Source organism: Cydia strobilella, chromosome 23 (genome assembly GCF_947568885.1).
Source record: "Cydia strobilella chromosome 23, ilCydStro3.1, whole genome shotgun sequence".
NCBI classification, from domain to species: Eukaryota; Metazoa; Arthropoda; class Insecta; order Lepidoptera; family Tortricidae; genus Cydia; species Cydia strobilella.
The window spans coordinates 1,363,827-1,378,939 of record NC_086063.1 but is presented as its reverse complement, the minus strand read 5'-3'; the positions used below and the strand labels follow the sequence as shown (position 1 = coordinate 1,378,939).

The following is a 15,113-nucleotide window of genomic DNA, read 5'->3' as shown; positions in this document are numbered from 1 at the left end:
GTTGAAGCTCGTATGTAGCCATCAGATATATCGGAGCCGCCAAGGTGCTCAAAAATACCTGAACACGCACCCTAACGCCTTGACAATAGAGGCGTGTTCAGATATTTGTGAGCACCTTGACCGCCCCGATATATCTGATAGCGAATGAACGAGTACCTTTACGGAACAAAAACCACCATTTTAAACCTTAGCTGTATAAAATTAGGGTTGAAAATTGGTAAAATTTCTTTCTTAGACTACATTTACCATCCATTGCTGTTGAGGAGACTCTACTTAATGTTTGTTACGTGGAGACTCTTTATATCTCAGTTAGATGTAAGTTCCTTTACTTTATCTTGTGACTGCATAGTTTTTACTGAACGCGGATAAAAAAACGGTTTTAAACCAAGGAAGAGGTATTATGTTTAAAGATTTTTTCGAATTTAGATATAAGGTTTGAAAATGTCTTCGTTCGAGAAATAAATTTTTAGTATTTGTTGTTATAGCGATATAGAAATACATCATCTGTGAAAATTTCAACTGTCTAGCTATCACGGTTCATGAGATACAGCCTGGAGACAAACAGACAGACGGACAGACAGCGGAGTCTTAGTAATAGGGTCCCGTTTTTACCCTTTGGGCACGGAACCCTAACAACCGGCCAAGTGCGAGTCGGACTCGCGCACCGAGGCTTCCGTACGTTTTAGTATTTGTTGTTATAGCGGCAACAGAAATACATCATCTGTGAAAATTTCAACTGTCTAGCTATCACGGTTCATGAGATACAGCCTGGTGACAGACAGACAGACGAATAGACAGCGGAGTCTTAGTAACAGGGTCCCGTTTTTACCCTTTGGGCACGGAACCCTAACAACCGGCCAAGTGCGAGTCGGACTCGCGCACCGAGGCTTCCGTACGTTTTAGTATTTGTTGTTATAGCGGCAACAGAAATACATCATCTGTGAAAATTTCAACTGTCCAGCTATCACGGTTCATGAGATACAGCCTGGTGACAGACAGACAGACGGACAGACAGCGGAGTCTTAGTAATAGGGTCCCGGTTTTACCCTTTGGGCACGGAACCCTAAAAACCGGCCAAGTGCGAGTCGGACTCGCGCACCGAGGGTTCCGTACGTTTTAGTATTTGTTGTTATAGCGGCAACAGAAATACATCATCTGTGGAAATTTCAACTGTCTAGCTATCACGGTTCATGAGATACAGCCTGGTGACAGACAGACAGACGGACAGACAGCGGAGTCTTAGTAATAGGGTCCCGTTTTTACCCTTTGGGCACGGAACCCGATAAAAGTTCTGTTTTGATTTAATATGTGCATCTTGAGTTCTTGACCCAAGTTATAAAATTGTAGTCACAAGAATTTTCAATCTGGAATTTTGAGAATTAAATATCTTTGAACCGATAGTGAAATTATCTTAGATCAAGGTATTTCAGTTCTTGTTATCTACTTATGTAAAATATATCCCTTTAAACTTACTCTTTTTAGTAAATTATATAAATAAATGCTCTGTACAAACAATGGGCTGTGCTCTGAAGAATAGTTTGACATGATGCCAACGGCCGCTTTCTATCACCGCACCGCTCGCCGTCGGCAGGGTGTTCATCCTCACACCCTAGAACCTAAATGGTCGCGTACTTTATTTTCACTATGTTCTTTAAATGTATGTCTATTGTCTGTGTGTTTACGAATAAAAAATATTCTATTCTATTCTATTCTACTGTGCGGTTTAAGAGGAATTTCCTCCCGCGTACGCTTCGGCTGTGGAATGAGCTCCCTGCCGGGCTACAGTATGGGGTTCTTTAAAAAAGGAGTGTACAGGTTTTTAAAGGGTCGGCAACGCGCATATATATCTATCTATGCTTGATTGCCACCGACGTGGTATAAAAAAACTTGAAATGATGTTGTTTCGGTAAACTACCAAATTTTTGTCTGATGATTTATGCCTATGTACCTACACAGAAAGGGAAACCTACACAGAAAGGGAAGGTCTCACACACACAATTATAGGTTGTGTGTATGAACATGATAAGCGCTATTTGTTTTGCCTGTGTTTCTGATATCGCTAATTTATTGTTTGAAGTTAGGGAGTAATACAGCAAGTTTCATCCGCCAGAGGCAGCACTAGCACAAACCGTAAACCAAAGACTAACTTCATATGGGGATTTTCAGAAAAAATGGTACCATTGGATGTATATGGTTAATATTTACATCCAATTATGTGAAAATATTTTCTATAATGTCAATATCCAAAGAGAAAAATGGGGACTACGTTTGTATGGAGAAACGGCCATCCGCCGTCCCCTTTCCTCTTAATGACAAATTTTTAACAGCAATTTGTGAACTTTTTGCATTTCACATAACTCATAACAGAACCGCGTACAAGAGTTTTTGCTAGAAAGCGGCGACAAAACACGAGGAATGTTCTATCAACGAACGTCGCTAATCTAATATGAACCTTAATTCAACAAGATAAGGTTCAATGTTAGTGCGCTTTCATTGTACATCGCAACGCAGGGCAAATGACACTTTTTATTGAACATCAGATACATGGTTGAGTTTGAGTAATGCTTTGTGATGTAAAAGGTTTTAGTTTATATTCGTTTTATAACATGATTATAATGAGCGTAAAAACTGAATTGTTTTGTTTCCTGGTTCCTGAGGTTTTTAAGAGGCTATCTTAGAAGAAACTGATATGAATATAATATGATATTTTTAATGAATTTCAACATTAATCATGGGGTTTGCTTATTAGAAGGTACGTGTCGAGATTTAAACCCTTGACCTCCTAAATATTTATACTAATAATGGTACCTTTAAAAATATATATATTTTTTCAGATAGCTAAATCGCGTTAGACCCGGTAATGACATTAATTGAGGCATTTTCTATGAAAAGGGACCTTATTGTCGATGGCGCTTACGCCGCAGAGCGTCGCGCGGCATTGTATTTATATCGGAGCATCGTTAATAATAGCGTAAGCTCCATCGACAATAAGGTCCCTTTTCATAGAAAATGCCTCAATTACAGATAGTTTGAGTCCCGCGAAAGGACATAGGATAGTTTTTATGTCAGAAATCATCCCTCAAGAGAGTGAAAAGGGGGGTGAAATTGAGAGATTTAATGAATTGCCTGATAATTGATGTCAAGCAAATAAGCTTGCTTGACAAATTGAATTATTGCTATTACACTTTATCCAGGCGCTAATCTTACTCTAGCTGCTATTACTGATTCCACGCAGACGAAGTCGCGGGCCAAAGCTATGAAAGAGATGAGAGAAAAGATAAGAGCAAGACAGAGGAGGATATTTAATTAAACGTTTGTTGTTTTGTTACAGACGCCCCCTCAGCACCAATGATCACTGGCTACATCCCAGGCACCACGCTGCAAGCCGGAACGGTGCAGAAGCTAGCCTGCATGTCTACTGGCGGCAATCCTCTGGCTACTCTCACGTGGTTCAAAAACGATAAGAAGGTATGACTCAGCTCTAAATATTTATTGATAAAAACGATTACTAGAATTGCAGTATCACCAATGCGTCACGAAACGTATGACCCCAGTAATGTTGGAGATTATGCATCATCACAGGCTTTTGCGTCTATTGCAGACGATTTATGCATTGCTGTTTAGACAACGGGTTTGGTGACTGTGGAGGCCGATGAGCGGCACGACCTCCCACATTTTTAGCAGAGAAAGCTCGCATGCCACCTGAGGTTCCAGTCCCGGTTTGCTTTCTGTGACACCTTCTGCTATCTAACACATTAAACCAGGCTTGGTCGAATACCACACAACGCTTGCGCCATCCATCACGGTTCTCAGCTAAGGTTTCCCTGGCATGGTGAGATTATGCAAGGCGATGCCTAATAGGGAATCTAGTACTCGTAGTATTTTAACATGTTTATTTTATTGTAGCTAGTGTCAGAAATCAAATCAATCCCGAAATTACCAGAGCTGATTCGGATAGGAGGTGTACACTGTTTTACCTTAGAGTTAGCTACAGGGCGCCGTGAGCCCTGCGTTATGCGATTGCATATACTTGAGAAAATCGACTAATGCCCCGTGGCCCTAGTAGCCAAGTGGTCAAGGCATTTGCCGCGAATGTAGAGGACGCTTCCTTTCCAGACATGGGCACTGGAAGCCTTATTCAATTTTTGTTTTCGTATATTAGTCTATTTACTTATGAGTAAATAAACGTGACCCAACATGGTACCCAAGAGACGGAAAAAGGAATGATGGAAGACAAAAAATGAGATGGGAAGAAGAGTTCAGGCAGGTGGCTGGAGCCTTCTGGAGAAGACAGGCTCTGGACAGGGACTCGTAGAGGAATATGGGACAGGCCTATGCCAAGAGCAACCAGACAAGACGTCTGCGGAGAAAGGCTAGCAGTAAGTAAGCAGTAAGCAATAAGTAAATAAACTTGAACTACACAAACTGTCCCCAATATACGGACATGTGACAACTCTCGAACGAAAACGTGGGGAACAGTACGAATAAAGATAAAATGTTATTATAACGTAGTGCCTTCAGATAAGAGCTAATGTATTTCCAAGGACGCTGTCAGCGAAGCGTGAGATCGTAGCATAAGTAACCAGTATAGTGACTGCTAAATATATCAAAATCTTTGAATGAACTAAGTTGATTACACCAAAAATTGCCAAGACGAGACCATATGCCTCGCACTGTCAAAAAGTTATCAGATCTCATGAAGATCCAAGCTTCTAACTCTTCTACACGCCCTAACTCTACAAGCCCCAACTTCACAAACTCTACAGCTAAACCTTAGTCAAAATATGTGGCTTGGCCGTTACGTTACTAACAAGATTGTATAACAAAATAATAATGAACAGTGAATAAATGTATGTATCAACACAAAAAAAAATGTCCTAAATCACGATCAAATAAAGCATTTTGATAAATTTTAAAACTGCTTAAGTATTTGAGTGACATAGGATTTCAGACAATGTCCTAGTCAACTTATCTGCTAACATTACGTACTTAAATGTAAGGCTAAAGTAATTAAGATACTGATTATATAATTGTTTTGTTGCAAAAGAGAAACAAGGGTTTTTATTATATCTTCGTAAGAAAGATCATTTTGTTATTTAAGTAGATAGGTATAAAGTTAGGTATAAAGTTTCTAAAAGTCTAAATTGGTTACATTATTGTATTGAAAAGGGTAGACACAATAAAGTAAAGTGGATAAGAATATTGTTTAGTTTTCAGAATTTTGCAGTTCATCGTTGTTTTGCAAATTTGATTATTAAAATTCACGAACAATAATTGGATAAGTTGTGGAATATTTTATTAGAATTCATTAGTTAATGAATATAATGGGCAGTAAATAAAGTTAATTAATTAATCAGATAAACTCTCACTCCTAGCATTATTTACGGGAATGTAATGTTTTTGTTAGTATGTTTGTTATATTCCATTTGTGTTACTAGATCACATTATTTTATTACAACGAGCAAAATTATTTTGAGAGATGATGAATTGTACAAATTATGAAAGTAACGCCATTGTCATATCAGCCGAAAAACTGTACATTGACAAAGATCAGCACATTGCGAATAGTTGTTTCTCTAATCCATGAATTCTTTGTAATTTCGACCCTATCTACAGACTTAAATTCTTTGTTAAAAGCACGTTGAACTTTCATAACTTTCTGGATCATTTTCACACTATGATTTCTAAGACTAACCTTGCAATTTAAGCCTTTTATCGCTTATTCTTATTGCTGAGCAGAGACCACACTTATCCCATTCCTGAACTATCATACAGAACTGATTTGCAATCTTCCAAACTACTGAAATTAGGAAAATTTATCTCAGTATTCTTATTTTCGTTTTTTTTATTAATCTTGTTTTTCTTCAACAGATCCCTCATACCATAACACGAACTGCGGACAAGTCTGTCACCGCTGAGATCTCCATTTTGGCCAACGTTACTGATAATCAAGCTCAGTATCGTTGTGAGGCTACTAACAGCGCCACGGAGATACCACTGTTCGAGACGGTTACTTTGAATGTGCATTGTAAGTATTTGATTAAAATTTGAAGTGCTTTGTAGGTCAGAAACACCGTAACTTGAAGGATCAATATTTTTGCATTTTATCCTAACCAAAATCATTAGGACAATTGATCAATAGAACATTTTAACAACGACGCTTTGAAAGAGTTTAAACAGACGCTCAGTTTCTTGCGCCTGTATATTCTCTGGTTCTTTATAACGTACCAGTAGAGGTTTTACAAGCACCCATAAGCTCCTTGTTTTATGCTTAAATTGAAGTAGTCAGAAAGATGTACGGATTTTTGCCAATTTCAAGACAAAACGACCAAACATGCGGTTGATCGAGAGTTAGGCAGATATAACAAGAACATTTTAGGCAAGTAACAATTTGTTCGATAATTATAGATGTTGTGTATCTAATTACATTAAATAATAATATACGAATATAGATATGCTATATTTGATAGCTCAATCGATAAGTCAATGAATTCAAATTGACATTGTCCTCTAGTCATAGATAGCTAAACCATGAAGGCCTAACACTCTCCCTCGTTATTGAATTCAAGCTCAGGCTAGAGGTTTAGGCGTGTTGGTGCTTTTCTATTTCTTGAGCTGCGGCGAAATACGCGTTCTGTAGGAATCTCAACTGTCTCTGGCAATGTAGCTTCCGATGCTTTTTCTAAAGCTTGAGGTTCTGGTTGTACATTCGTAGGTACAGGTAATGTTACCGAGTCAGACACAGCACTTTGTCCTCTAGTCATAGATAGCTAAACCATGAAGGCCTAACAATAGATACAGCATAATAGGCAGAGATACAGAGAGGCGAGGACAAGAAGTTAAATAAATTAACAGACATCATAAAGAAAGGAGACATACTAAACGAGGCAGGTCGAATGGACAAAGAAACTAATAATATAAACGAAATGCTAATAAAAACTTAACATTAAAATTTTACGACAAAATATATAAATTCAAATAAGTAAAGCTACGACACAAATTTTAAACATTAATTACCTACATTTACAGTTGGCTAGATACTTTCATTTGTTTACTAAAATAATTATTCTAAGTCCTTTATTCGGCTTCTGAGTTTGCGTATCGAGATATTTCTCTAGTTTAAGTTTTGATATTGTAAATATTGTTTTAATTAAATTGGCCTTTTTACTTTATTTCTGCTTGAAAGATCAACATAACAATCAAAAGGTCTACTGACGATGTTTTGGAATAAACAGTATTTCATGTTAATAAAAATAATAAGCCTTCTGATTCTGAGTCTAGCTTCAGAATTTTCTTTTACAAAATGGTAACTATTATAATTTTGTTTTATTTTACATTTATATACGGACCTTCATATATTCTTCTCTCTATGTATTAAACTTGCCAGTCACTTAGGTTGAAATATTATAGGTTTTTTTGCTGTTACATTTTCACCTTACATTTTTTTGTCAACAGTCGCTCCAGAAACCGTGAAAGTGACAACGGAACCCAGCGAGCTCAAACCGGGAATCGAAGCCACACTATCTTGCAAATCGGCCGCTAGCAACCCGCCAGCAACATTATCTTGGTGGCGAGATGGCATACCCGTGCAAGGTAACTTATATTTTCTTTAATTATGTTTTCTTCTAATCTTATATTTAAGATTAGAGCGTCCTTTTTTTTGCGGTTGTATTATATTTGACAGGATTGGAATCGAGATTAACTGCAAGTACTATTTTATCGTCAAGAGAAATAAAACTACTGATGATTTAAGGAATATTTTACTTACAATGTATTCAAGACGCTGGCCCCCTGGGAGTCCTTGGGACTGAACAGGACAAGGGCAAGCGGTGATTATTTTAAACACATTCTATGTTGGGTAATATAAGAAACTTTTCTCAAAAATGGACGGCAAAGTCGACGTTGCCGGTTAAAAAGTAGGTCGCGAAGTGCGTAGTTTATGGTCAGTCAAAAAATTAAAAAGTTAAAAACATTGCAGTCTCTATTTCAGGACTGCAATGTTGCATACAAATTCCATTATTTGTCGAGTTCCAAACTTTTTAAAAGTTGAAGTGGCCATATCAAATGAAGGCATAGGTCCATTAAACAGCCAAACAGATGATCAGTACTTATTATTATAATGTTGGTACCGCGACTATTTAGGTGTCTCAAATAGGTTGGCGTATTTTCAGCAGAAAAATACACTTCTATTTTTAAAACGGCGGCAAAGCAAATCTTTTTACTTTTTTCTGTGAAAATATATACATAAGAACGTTGCTACTAAATATTTCTATTATATTTGTTATTATTGCGCCATTTTCGAAAAGCACTATATATGACTCGGCTGGAAGGCTACTTGCTGGGTTCGGATTCAATTAAACGGACTCCCAGGGTCGTCCGTTTAAAACGAATCCTCAGCCAGCAAGTAGCTACTTCCGAGCCTCGACAATAATGTACTATTTTGCAATCGCACTATATACTACTTTGCTTTAAAACAAGAATGAAACATAAAGAAGAGTTAACAAACATTTTCATAATTTGTATCACAAAGTTGATTGCACAATAAAAGCAAGTTGGTTAATTTCTCTCTAGCTGGCAAAAGTAGTTCTTCAGTGTACATTTTAAAGAAAACTTCTTTACTGTGCTCCTTTCAGTCGCAATATTTAAGTACCTAACTAGAAACCATTACCACCTCACGCTTAATAAACTTAATCAGACATTGAAGCCAATTCTGTTTGGAAAATTTGAAATGGAGCCCGATCCTTGATTTTGATTTAATGTTCTGACAGCTGATCGTATATTTAATTATCCATAATAAGAAAGTGTTAGAATAAGAATTTTAAATCGAAATCGGAATCACGGTTTTCATCTTATTTTGGTACGCACAAATAAGCTGATTGTTCCTCACGGAGTGCAGCCAGGAGTCGTCTCATAAGGCCTTTCTTTCCCACTGATTGGCACGCGTGAGATTCCAGGCCACTTTTTTCACACAATTCTAGGTTGATAAGTAAGGATAGTATTTTTTTATATGCCTTTATAACTTCGAATCCAGTCCCCGCGAAGTTTACGGACGGCTGAATCCGTAAGGTCTGTAGGATTTACGTTTACGCCATAAAATTGTACCGTACGTAGCGTTCCTACATATTTTCTTGTTGAAAAATCAGTGTACCTGCGATGAATTGTCACTGTCAGGTTGGGTCGTATAAAAATAGGATCAAAACCATATCAAATTTTTAAAGCCGAGATTCACTGAGTCCAACAAAGAATAAACGCAGTGAAATGAACTTTTTTAACGGCACATAACGATGATACCAACTCTGTCAAAAACGTTTACAGAAGAGTAAAATTTTTACGACTCGAGCTGTGAAATAAGAACTACAGTTGAAGTTAATATTAATGTTTATGTATAACTTTTTGGGTTTTATTACGCCCAGTGTGAGAGATAAGAAGGGTAACAAAACCTTTGAATGATGTTGGTTTATTAGACTGTTTTGAATTGTATAAGCTCAGGTCTCCCTTGACTCTTTATAGCCATACGTTTGAATTAGAAATAGGAAGTCTGTTAAATTAATTTTATTATACTTTTGACTTTTAATCTCATACAGAATTATTATTATTTGAAAATTTATATAATATGGGACCTAAATTGTGATTAACTAAGAACGGTTTCCCAAAAAAAAAATAGGCAAGTAATTTTCTGAGAATAATTATGTATGCGGTTGCGTCTAATTTCCACGACTCTTTTCATACATTTTGTATCGGTCGCGGCAATTAGACCGCACACATATTTTATGAGTATGAGCCCTTTAAGTTTCTTCCAGAGTTTTTTCTTTCCGGAATTGTCGAAGCTATAAATTCAGATTATGTGAAAAAGGCCCAAAAAACTTTTTTGCAGAATTATTTAAATGCTAAATCTTCTTTGATTATTTTATAATTTTGAGGACTTGTCTAGGACCAGGACTAAACCTTAGTCGATTATTTAAAGGAGGTCGTATCTTTTAATAGTTATTTACGATACAAGTGAGAAAAATAAGAAATTCGCAACTAGTGGCGAATTTTAAAACACGACCGATGGGTGTTTTAAATCGACAAGAGTTGCGAATTACCTATTCGCACGTGTATCGTACAACGTTTTACAGTACATATGGTCCTTTAAATTTTTACCCTAGTTACGTAATGTGCTTATTATAGCACCTGGTGTCGTAATGTAGCACCAGATGCACTGTAAAGTTTTTTAAGTGATGAGACTAAAATATTAATCAATATTCATCATCATCATCATCACCATGTCAGCCGATAGACGTCCACTGCTGGACATAGGCCTCCCCAAGGCTCGCCACTCCGACCGATCCTGTGCCGCTCGCATCCACCGAATTCCCGCGACCTCAATAAGTAGTAATCAATATTAAAACAATTTAATTATTCTAGGTCTCCCAATGAAGATGAACCAAGGCCTATACGGCGGGACGCTGTCGACCATGGAGCTTAAACTGAACGTCACTAAGGACATGAACGGAGCTGTATATACATGCCAGGCGATGAACGAAGCCTTGCAGAGGAGCGTACACGATGCTACTGCGTTGAAAGTTTTATGTAAGTAGAAGTTTGTAGTAGTAAAACACGTCATTGTACAAAAAGGAAACATAAAACAGGAAAAACCACATCATTAGTACAAAGACAAATTTATCCCTTGCAGGGATATCTTCCAGTTAACCTTTGAGCAATTGATGGTACATAATCAAACATTAATTAAAATCAACGGAATTACTTTCTTTACGTGTAAAATAAAGTGTGTGCATGTAATTTTTACGCGCAATTGAAGTAAACTTCTTTGACGATGACGTTTATCGCTATGTTGGCACTTTGACGTGTATCCTATTGTGCGTGTGTCACTACTGAGCGTTATTTCCGTCAGAAAAAATCTGAGTTACCCTCTAGTCGCGCCTAAAGAAGTTTTACTTCAAAAATACTATCAATTCACCAAGTTTGATCTTACCTGCCGAATTTCGGATATAACATGGATTACAATTGTCGATAAAACCAAAAGTAGGCAACAACTGCCACAATTTCGATATTCTGAATTGTTAATGCAAGCAAAATAAATCTCTCGGCCGTCGTACACAATATAATCCAACATTTATTACCTCGTTTTAAAGTTATTTTTTAAATCTGTATTTCTAGGCAGACTGACAACTACAAACAACAGTGTTTGTTTCTGCTGTTATATTTGTTGAACAATATATTTTCGAGCATGCTTAAAAAATAAAACTTGGATTGTTTTCGTGTATAAAACTAATGTTTATACACGGGTTATATTAAAATACACGCAATTATTGGTTATTCTGACACATTTAAATATATAAATAATCAGCGATAAATGGTAATTAATTCTAACTACAATACCTGTTAAGAACAGCCAGACTTACAATTCGCAATTTGACTACAAAACTTAAAAAAGGGACCACCTTCTAATTGTGTTAGTTCTTTTACACCAAACAAGATACAGCCAAGGAATCAAAATTATGTGCTATGGGACCATGACACTTGACACTGTGTGACCTTGTTATAGTGATAATCTATATGAAAACCGCTAATTTATGTCACTGGGACAAGATATAACGTTACACAGAAATCAAACTCCTTGACATTACCTAACCTTTACCTCTTTAAAATTTAACATTTCTCCCAACAGACGCGCCAATCTTCGACGAAAATACTCCCGCCACCACCGTCGGCGTTGAGAACGAGCCTCTCATCATCGTGTTACGAGCTGATGGCAACCCTGGCAGCATCACGTATACTTGGACTAAAGACGGCCAGCCGATCACGCAGTCGTCGTACAGCAGTGCTAGTAAGTACAAGTTAACAAATGAAAACTTCTTCTCATCGTTTTTAGTATCGGCCTCATGACGATCGAGCAATTTCCATGTATGTCTGTCATCTGCCCTCTCGTTGACAGCCTGATATGACACGATACAACGTTTAAATTTCCATCATGTTTTAAGGTTCCATATCTATGTTTGCCTAGTTAATTATTAAGTACATTGGTACATCTTATTGCTTATGGTGGTAACTTCAATTTAATTTTGTTTAATAGAAACAATTTCATTTTAAATTTAAACATCCTAAGTGATTTACATTCCCTTATATAATACGATATTTCATTATACAATTTGGGGACCAAGTACTTTCTACTTCTTTTCCCATAATAATTATTACCACACCTCTAACATTCTTTTACTCTAAGAACAAATTAAATTATTTTCTATGAAAATATTTTAATTTGTGGTTTTTCAAGTAGACACTACTATTTAAACTATAAACTGAAATAAATATCATATACGAAGGAAAAAATGACCAAAGCCTCCAGTGTCCAGAGCTGGAAGCGAACCAGCGTACCCCGTTTACCGGACAGGTGCCTGAACCGCTCGGCTATCCGGCCACGGTGGCATGGGTCGAAATTTCCAAGTATATGACAATTCCCGAAGGCTTGTGGCGCCCCCTGGCCATCTCTAAGGTAGAACAGTATGGTTCGACCTTCTAACTGAATAAACTCAGGTGATTACGGGCTAGCGAAGAGAGATGGCGCTGCCATTAATACTCTAAGAACAAATTAAATTATTTTCTATGAAAATATTTTAATTTGTGGTTTTTCAAGTAGACACACTACTATTTAAACTATAAACTGAAATAAATATCATATACGATGGAAAAAATGACCAAAGCCTCCAGTGTCCAGAGTTCCAGCTCTGGACACTGGAGGCTTTGGTCATTTTTTCCTTCGTATATGATATTTATTTCATTCTTTTACTCGTTATTCTTGTTAATCTAGGGCGATTTATATAGATTTTAAATTCATCTTTATTTAGGTCATCTATTTCAGTTTATAATGGCAGTTTATAATGGCACTTATTTGTTCCAACAGGCGACCGCATAATCTCCGAAGGCTCCATGCTGAACATAACTCGGCTGTCTCGCAACGATGCCGGCGTGTACACCTGCGAAGCTGTCAACTCTCAGGGCGCCGCCACTGCTAACATCAGCGTTTCAGTTCATTGTAAGTTTAAATAATATTCTTACTGATATATTACTATGATTGTAGTTTATATAATGGTTGACTGGTAGAAAATGCCATTTGATGTTAAATCCACTATTTGTACATTGTTGTATATATTTTGTGCAAAAAGTTTAAATTTATTCAGGTGCGAAAGTAACCGTGCGTAAAGTTATTTTTTGGTATTTCAGTATAGTCCCGAGAAGACATATTTAATAATGTTTTTATTACGAAATTCATATCTTTTTGCTTACAATTACTGTATTCAATAAGAGGACGCTGATTTAAAAAAAACTTATCATTAGACTTATATTGATCGGGATATGGACCGTGATTACCTTTTGTATTGTTTTTGAGCTCCCGATATTACGATGCAGTTACATGCATCTTGTTCACGGATGACTGGGTCAATATAAGTCTAGTCTAGTGAAACTAACCGTGAATCATTTTAAACACTTAAATTATCATTAATTTATTCAATACAGTTAAATTCGTTTAAGAAGGATCTGAAGGGACCACGCCAAAAATACGTTTATAGCAGGAAACGTAATAACTATATTTTTGTTACAGATTCAGCCAGTGTAGTATCAGTCAGCCAAAACGAAATACGAAATTCTGGTGAAGACGCCACACTAGCGTGCACTGCTACTGGTAAGTTATCTGTAGCATTTTCCAATAGTGTTTCGACTTCTATACAAACTTTAGTTACAGTAATAAAACATTACATGTGTGGTCTTTTTTTTGTAATAAGTAACGCCTTTTTTTGTAGTCATGCAGTTTCAAAACTTCTAAACTTATCGTACGAAACCTCCTTTCATGTTTACCAGAGGAAGAAACCTGCATACAAACAATGCATACAAATGTGATGAACTTCAACAAAAGGGGAAGCGAAGTATCCACATTAGGCTTCAATGACAAAGAAAACATATTGCATACATTTGACCCCACTGTTAAATACTTCTAAATCTAAACTAACATACTGGCTACTTATTTCAAAGTGCCCCAAGGCCCAATTCTGGGTCTTCTATTCTTTATAGTTTTCTTAAACAATTTAGTTTATGATTAAAAACTAAATATGAAGCTGGTTGTCTTCATTATGCTACTGAACCAGAAGGTTAACACTATTTTATTATTCCTCAGGTAACCCTCTCACTGCCGAACATATTCGATGGGAGCGAAAAGACTTCAACTTGAAATCAAGAACATCAAGCAGTTTCGACTCAAAGAATCTCACTAGTTATTTAGTTATAAATCAAGCCACCAAAGATGACGTTGGCAATTTCGAATGTGTTGTAAACAATGGTATAGGTGAAAGAGAGAGTAAGCAGGAAGTAATGCTAGTAGTGAAGACTCAGCCTACGATGGATACAGCTCCGAATTTGAGCAAGTCTGCTTCAAATGTTGGACAAGTTGGAAGACTAATTTGCAAGTACGTATACATTTTGATAAGATTACAATCGTCCAACCAAATCCAATCATTTCACAACCATCTTTTGCGATTAAAATTTTAAATAACATCAACATTTTACATTTTATATGATAATTATATATCAAATTTAAATTAAATTAATTTTGTAGTTTGTTTTATTAAAAATTTGCTAACAATTTAATCTTTATTTAGGTGCAAATCAGCTCCAGCACCAAATTTTACATGGTCCAAAAGCGGAGCAAAGTTGCCAGTAAACACTTCCACCAAATACTACGCTGAATACCACAAAATCGACCCAGTGACGTATATGTCCATTCTTCTGATTAACGACGTTTCTTCGTCTGATTATGGTTCTTATGTATGTGATGCTAGAAATGAGCTGGGATTTGATACGGCTAAGGTTAAGTTGGATATCACTAGTGCACCAGGTAAGCGGAGTAAATCTTATGTTGTTTTAATTTAATAGGATCCTGTCAACTTTATAATTCCTCTTTATTACAGTTTTAATGATGTTTTATCAATTCTGTTTCTGCTCCGAATTAATTCAGTCTTGTTTTTTTCATTTTCAATCACATATATTTGTTTAAAGTCTGTCCTGGTAGAAAAAGACCTATTCTTTTCAAATATTTCAACAGTAAAACTTTAATTCGC

The 15,113-nt window shown here is 36.5% G+C and overlaps 1 protein-coding gene across 2 annotated transcripts in view; it reads left to right on the top strand.

Annotated features, from left to right (window-relative positions):
- Positions 1-15,113, top strand: part of LOC134751772 (nephrin-like) — a 267,799-nt gene that overhangs the window by 238,313 nt on the left and 14,373 nt on the right. For both annotated transcript variants that reach the window (XM_063687242.1, XM_063687241.1), the window contains exons 9-17: positions 3,332-3,468; positions 5,872-6,028; positions 7,456-7,593; positions 10,408-10,572; positions 11,672-11,830; positions 12,905-13,036; positions 13,604-13,684; positions 14,174-14,462; positions 14,655-14,890. In XM_063687242.1, the coding sequence (XP_063543312.1) occupies positions 3,332-3,468; positions 5,872-6,028; positions 7,456-7,593; positions 10,408-10,572; positions 11,672-11,830; positions 12,905-13,036; positions 13,604-13,684; positions 14,174-14,462; positions 14,655-14,890 (1,494 nt within the window). The remainder of the gene's footprint in view (positions 1-3,331; positions 3,469-5,871; positions 6,029-7,455; positions 7,594-10,407; positions 10,573-11,671; positions 11,831-12,904; positions 13,037-13,603; positions 13,685-14,173; positions 14,463-14,654; positions 14,891-15,113) is intronic.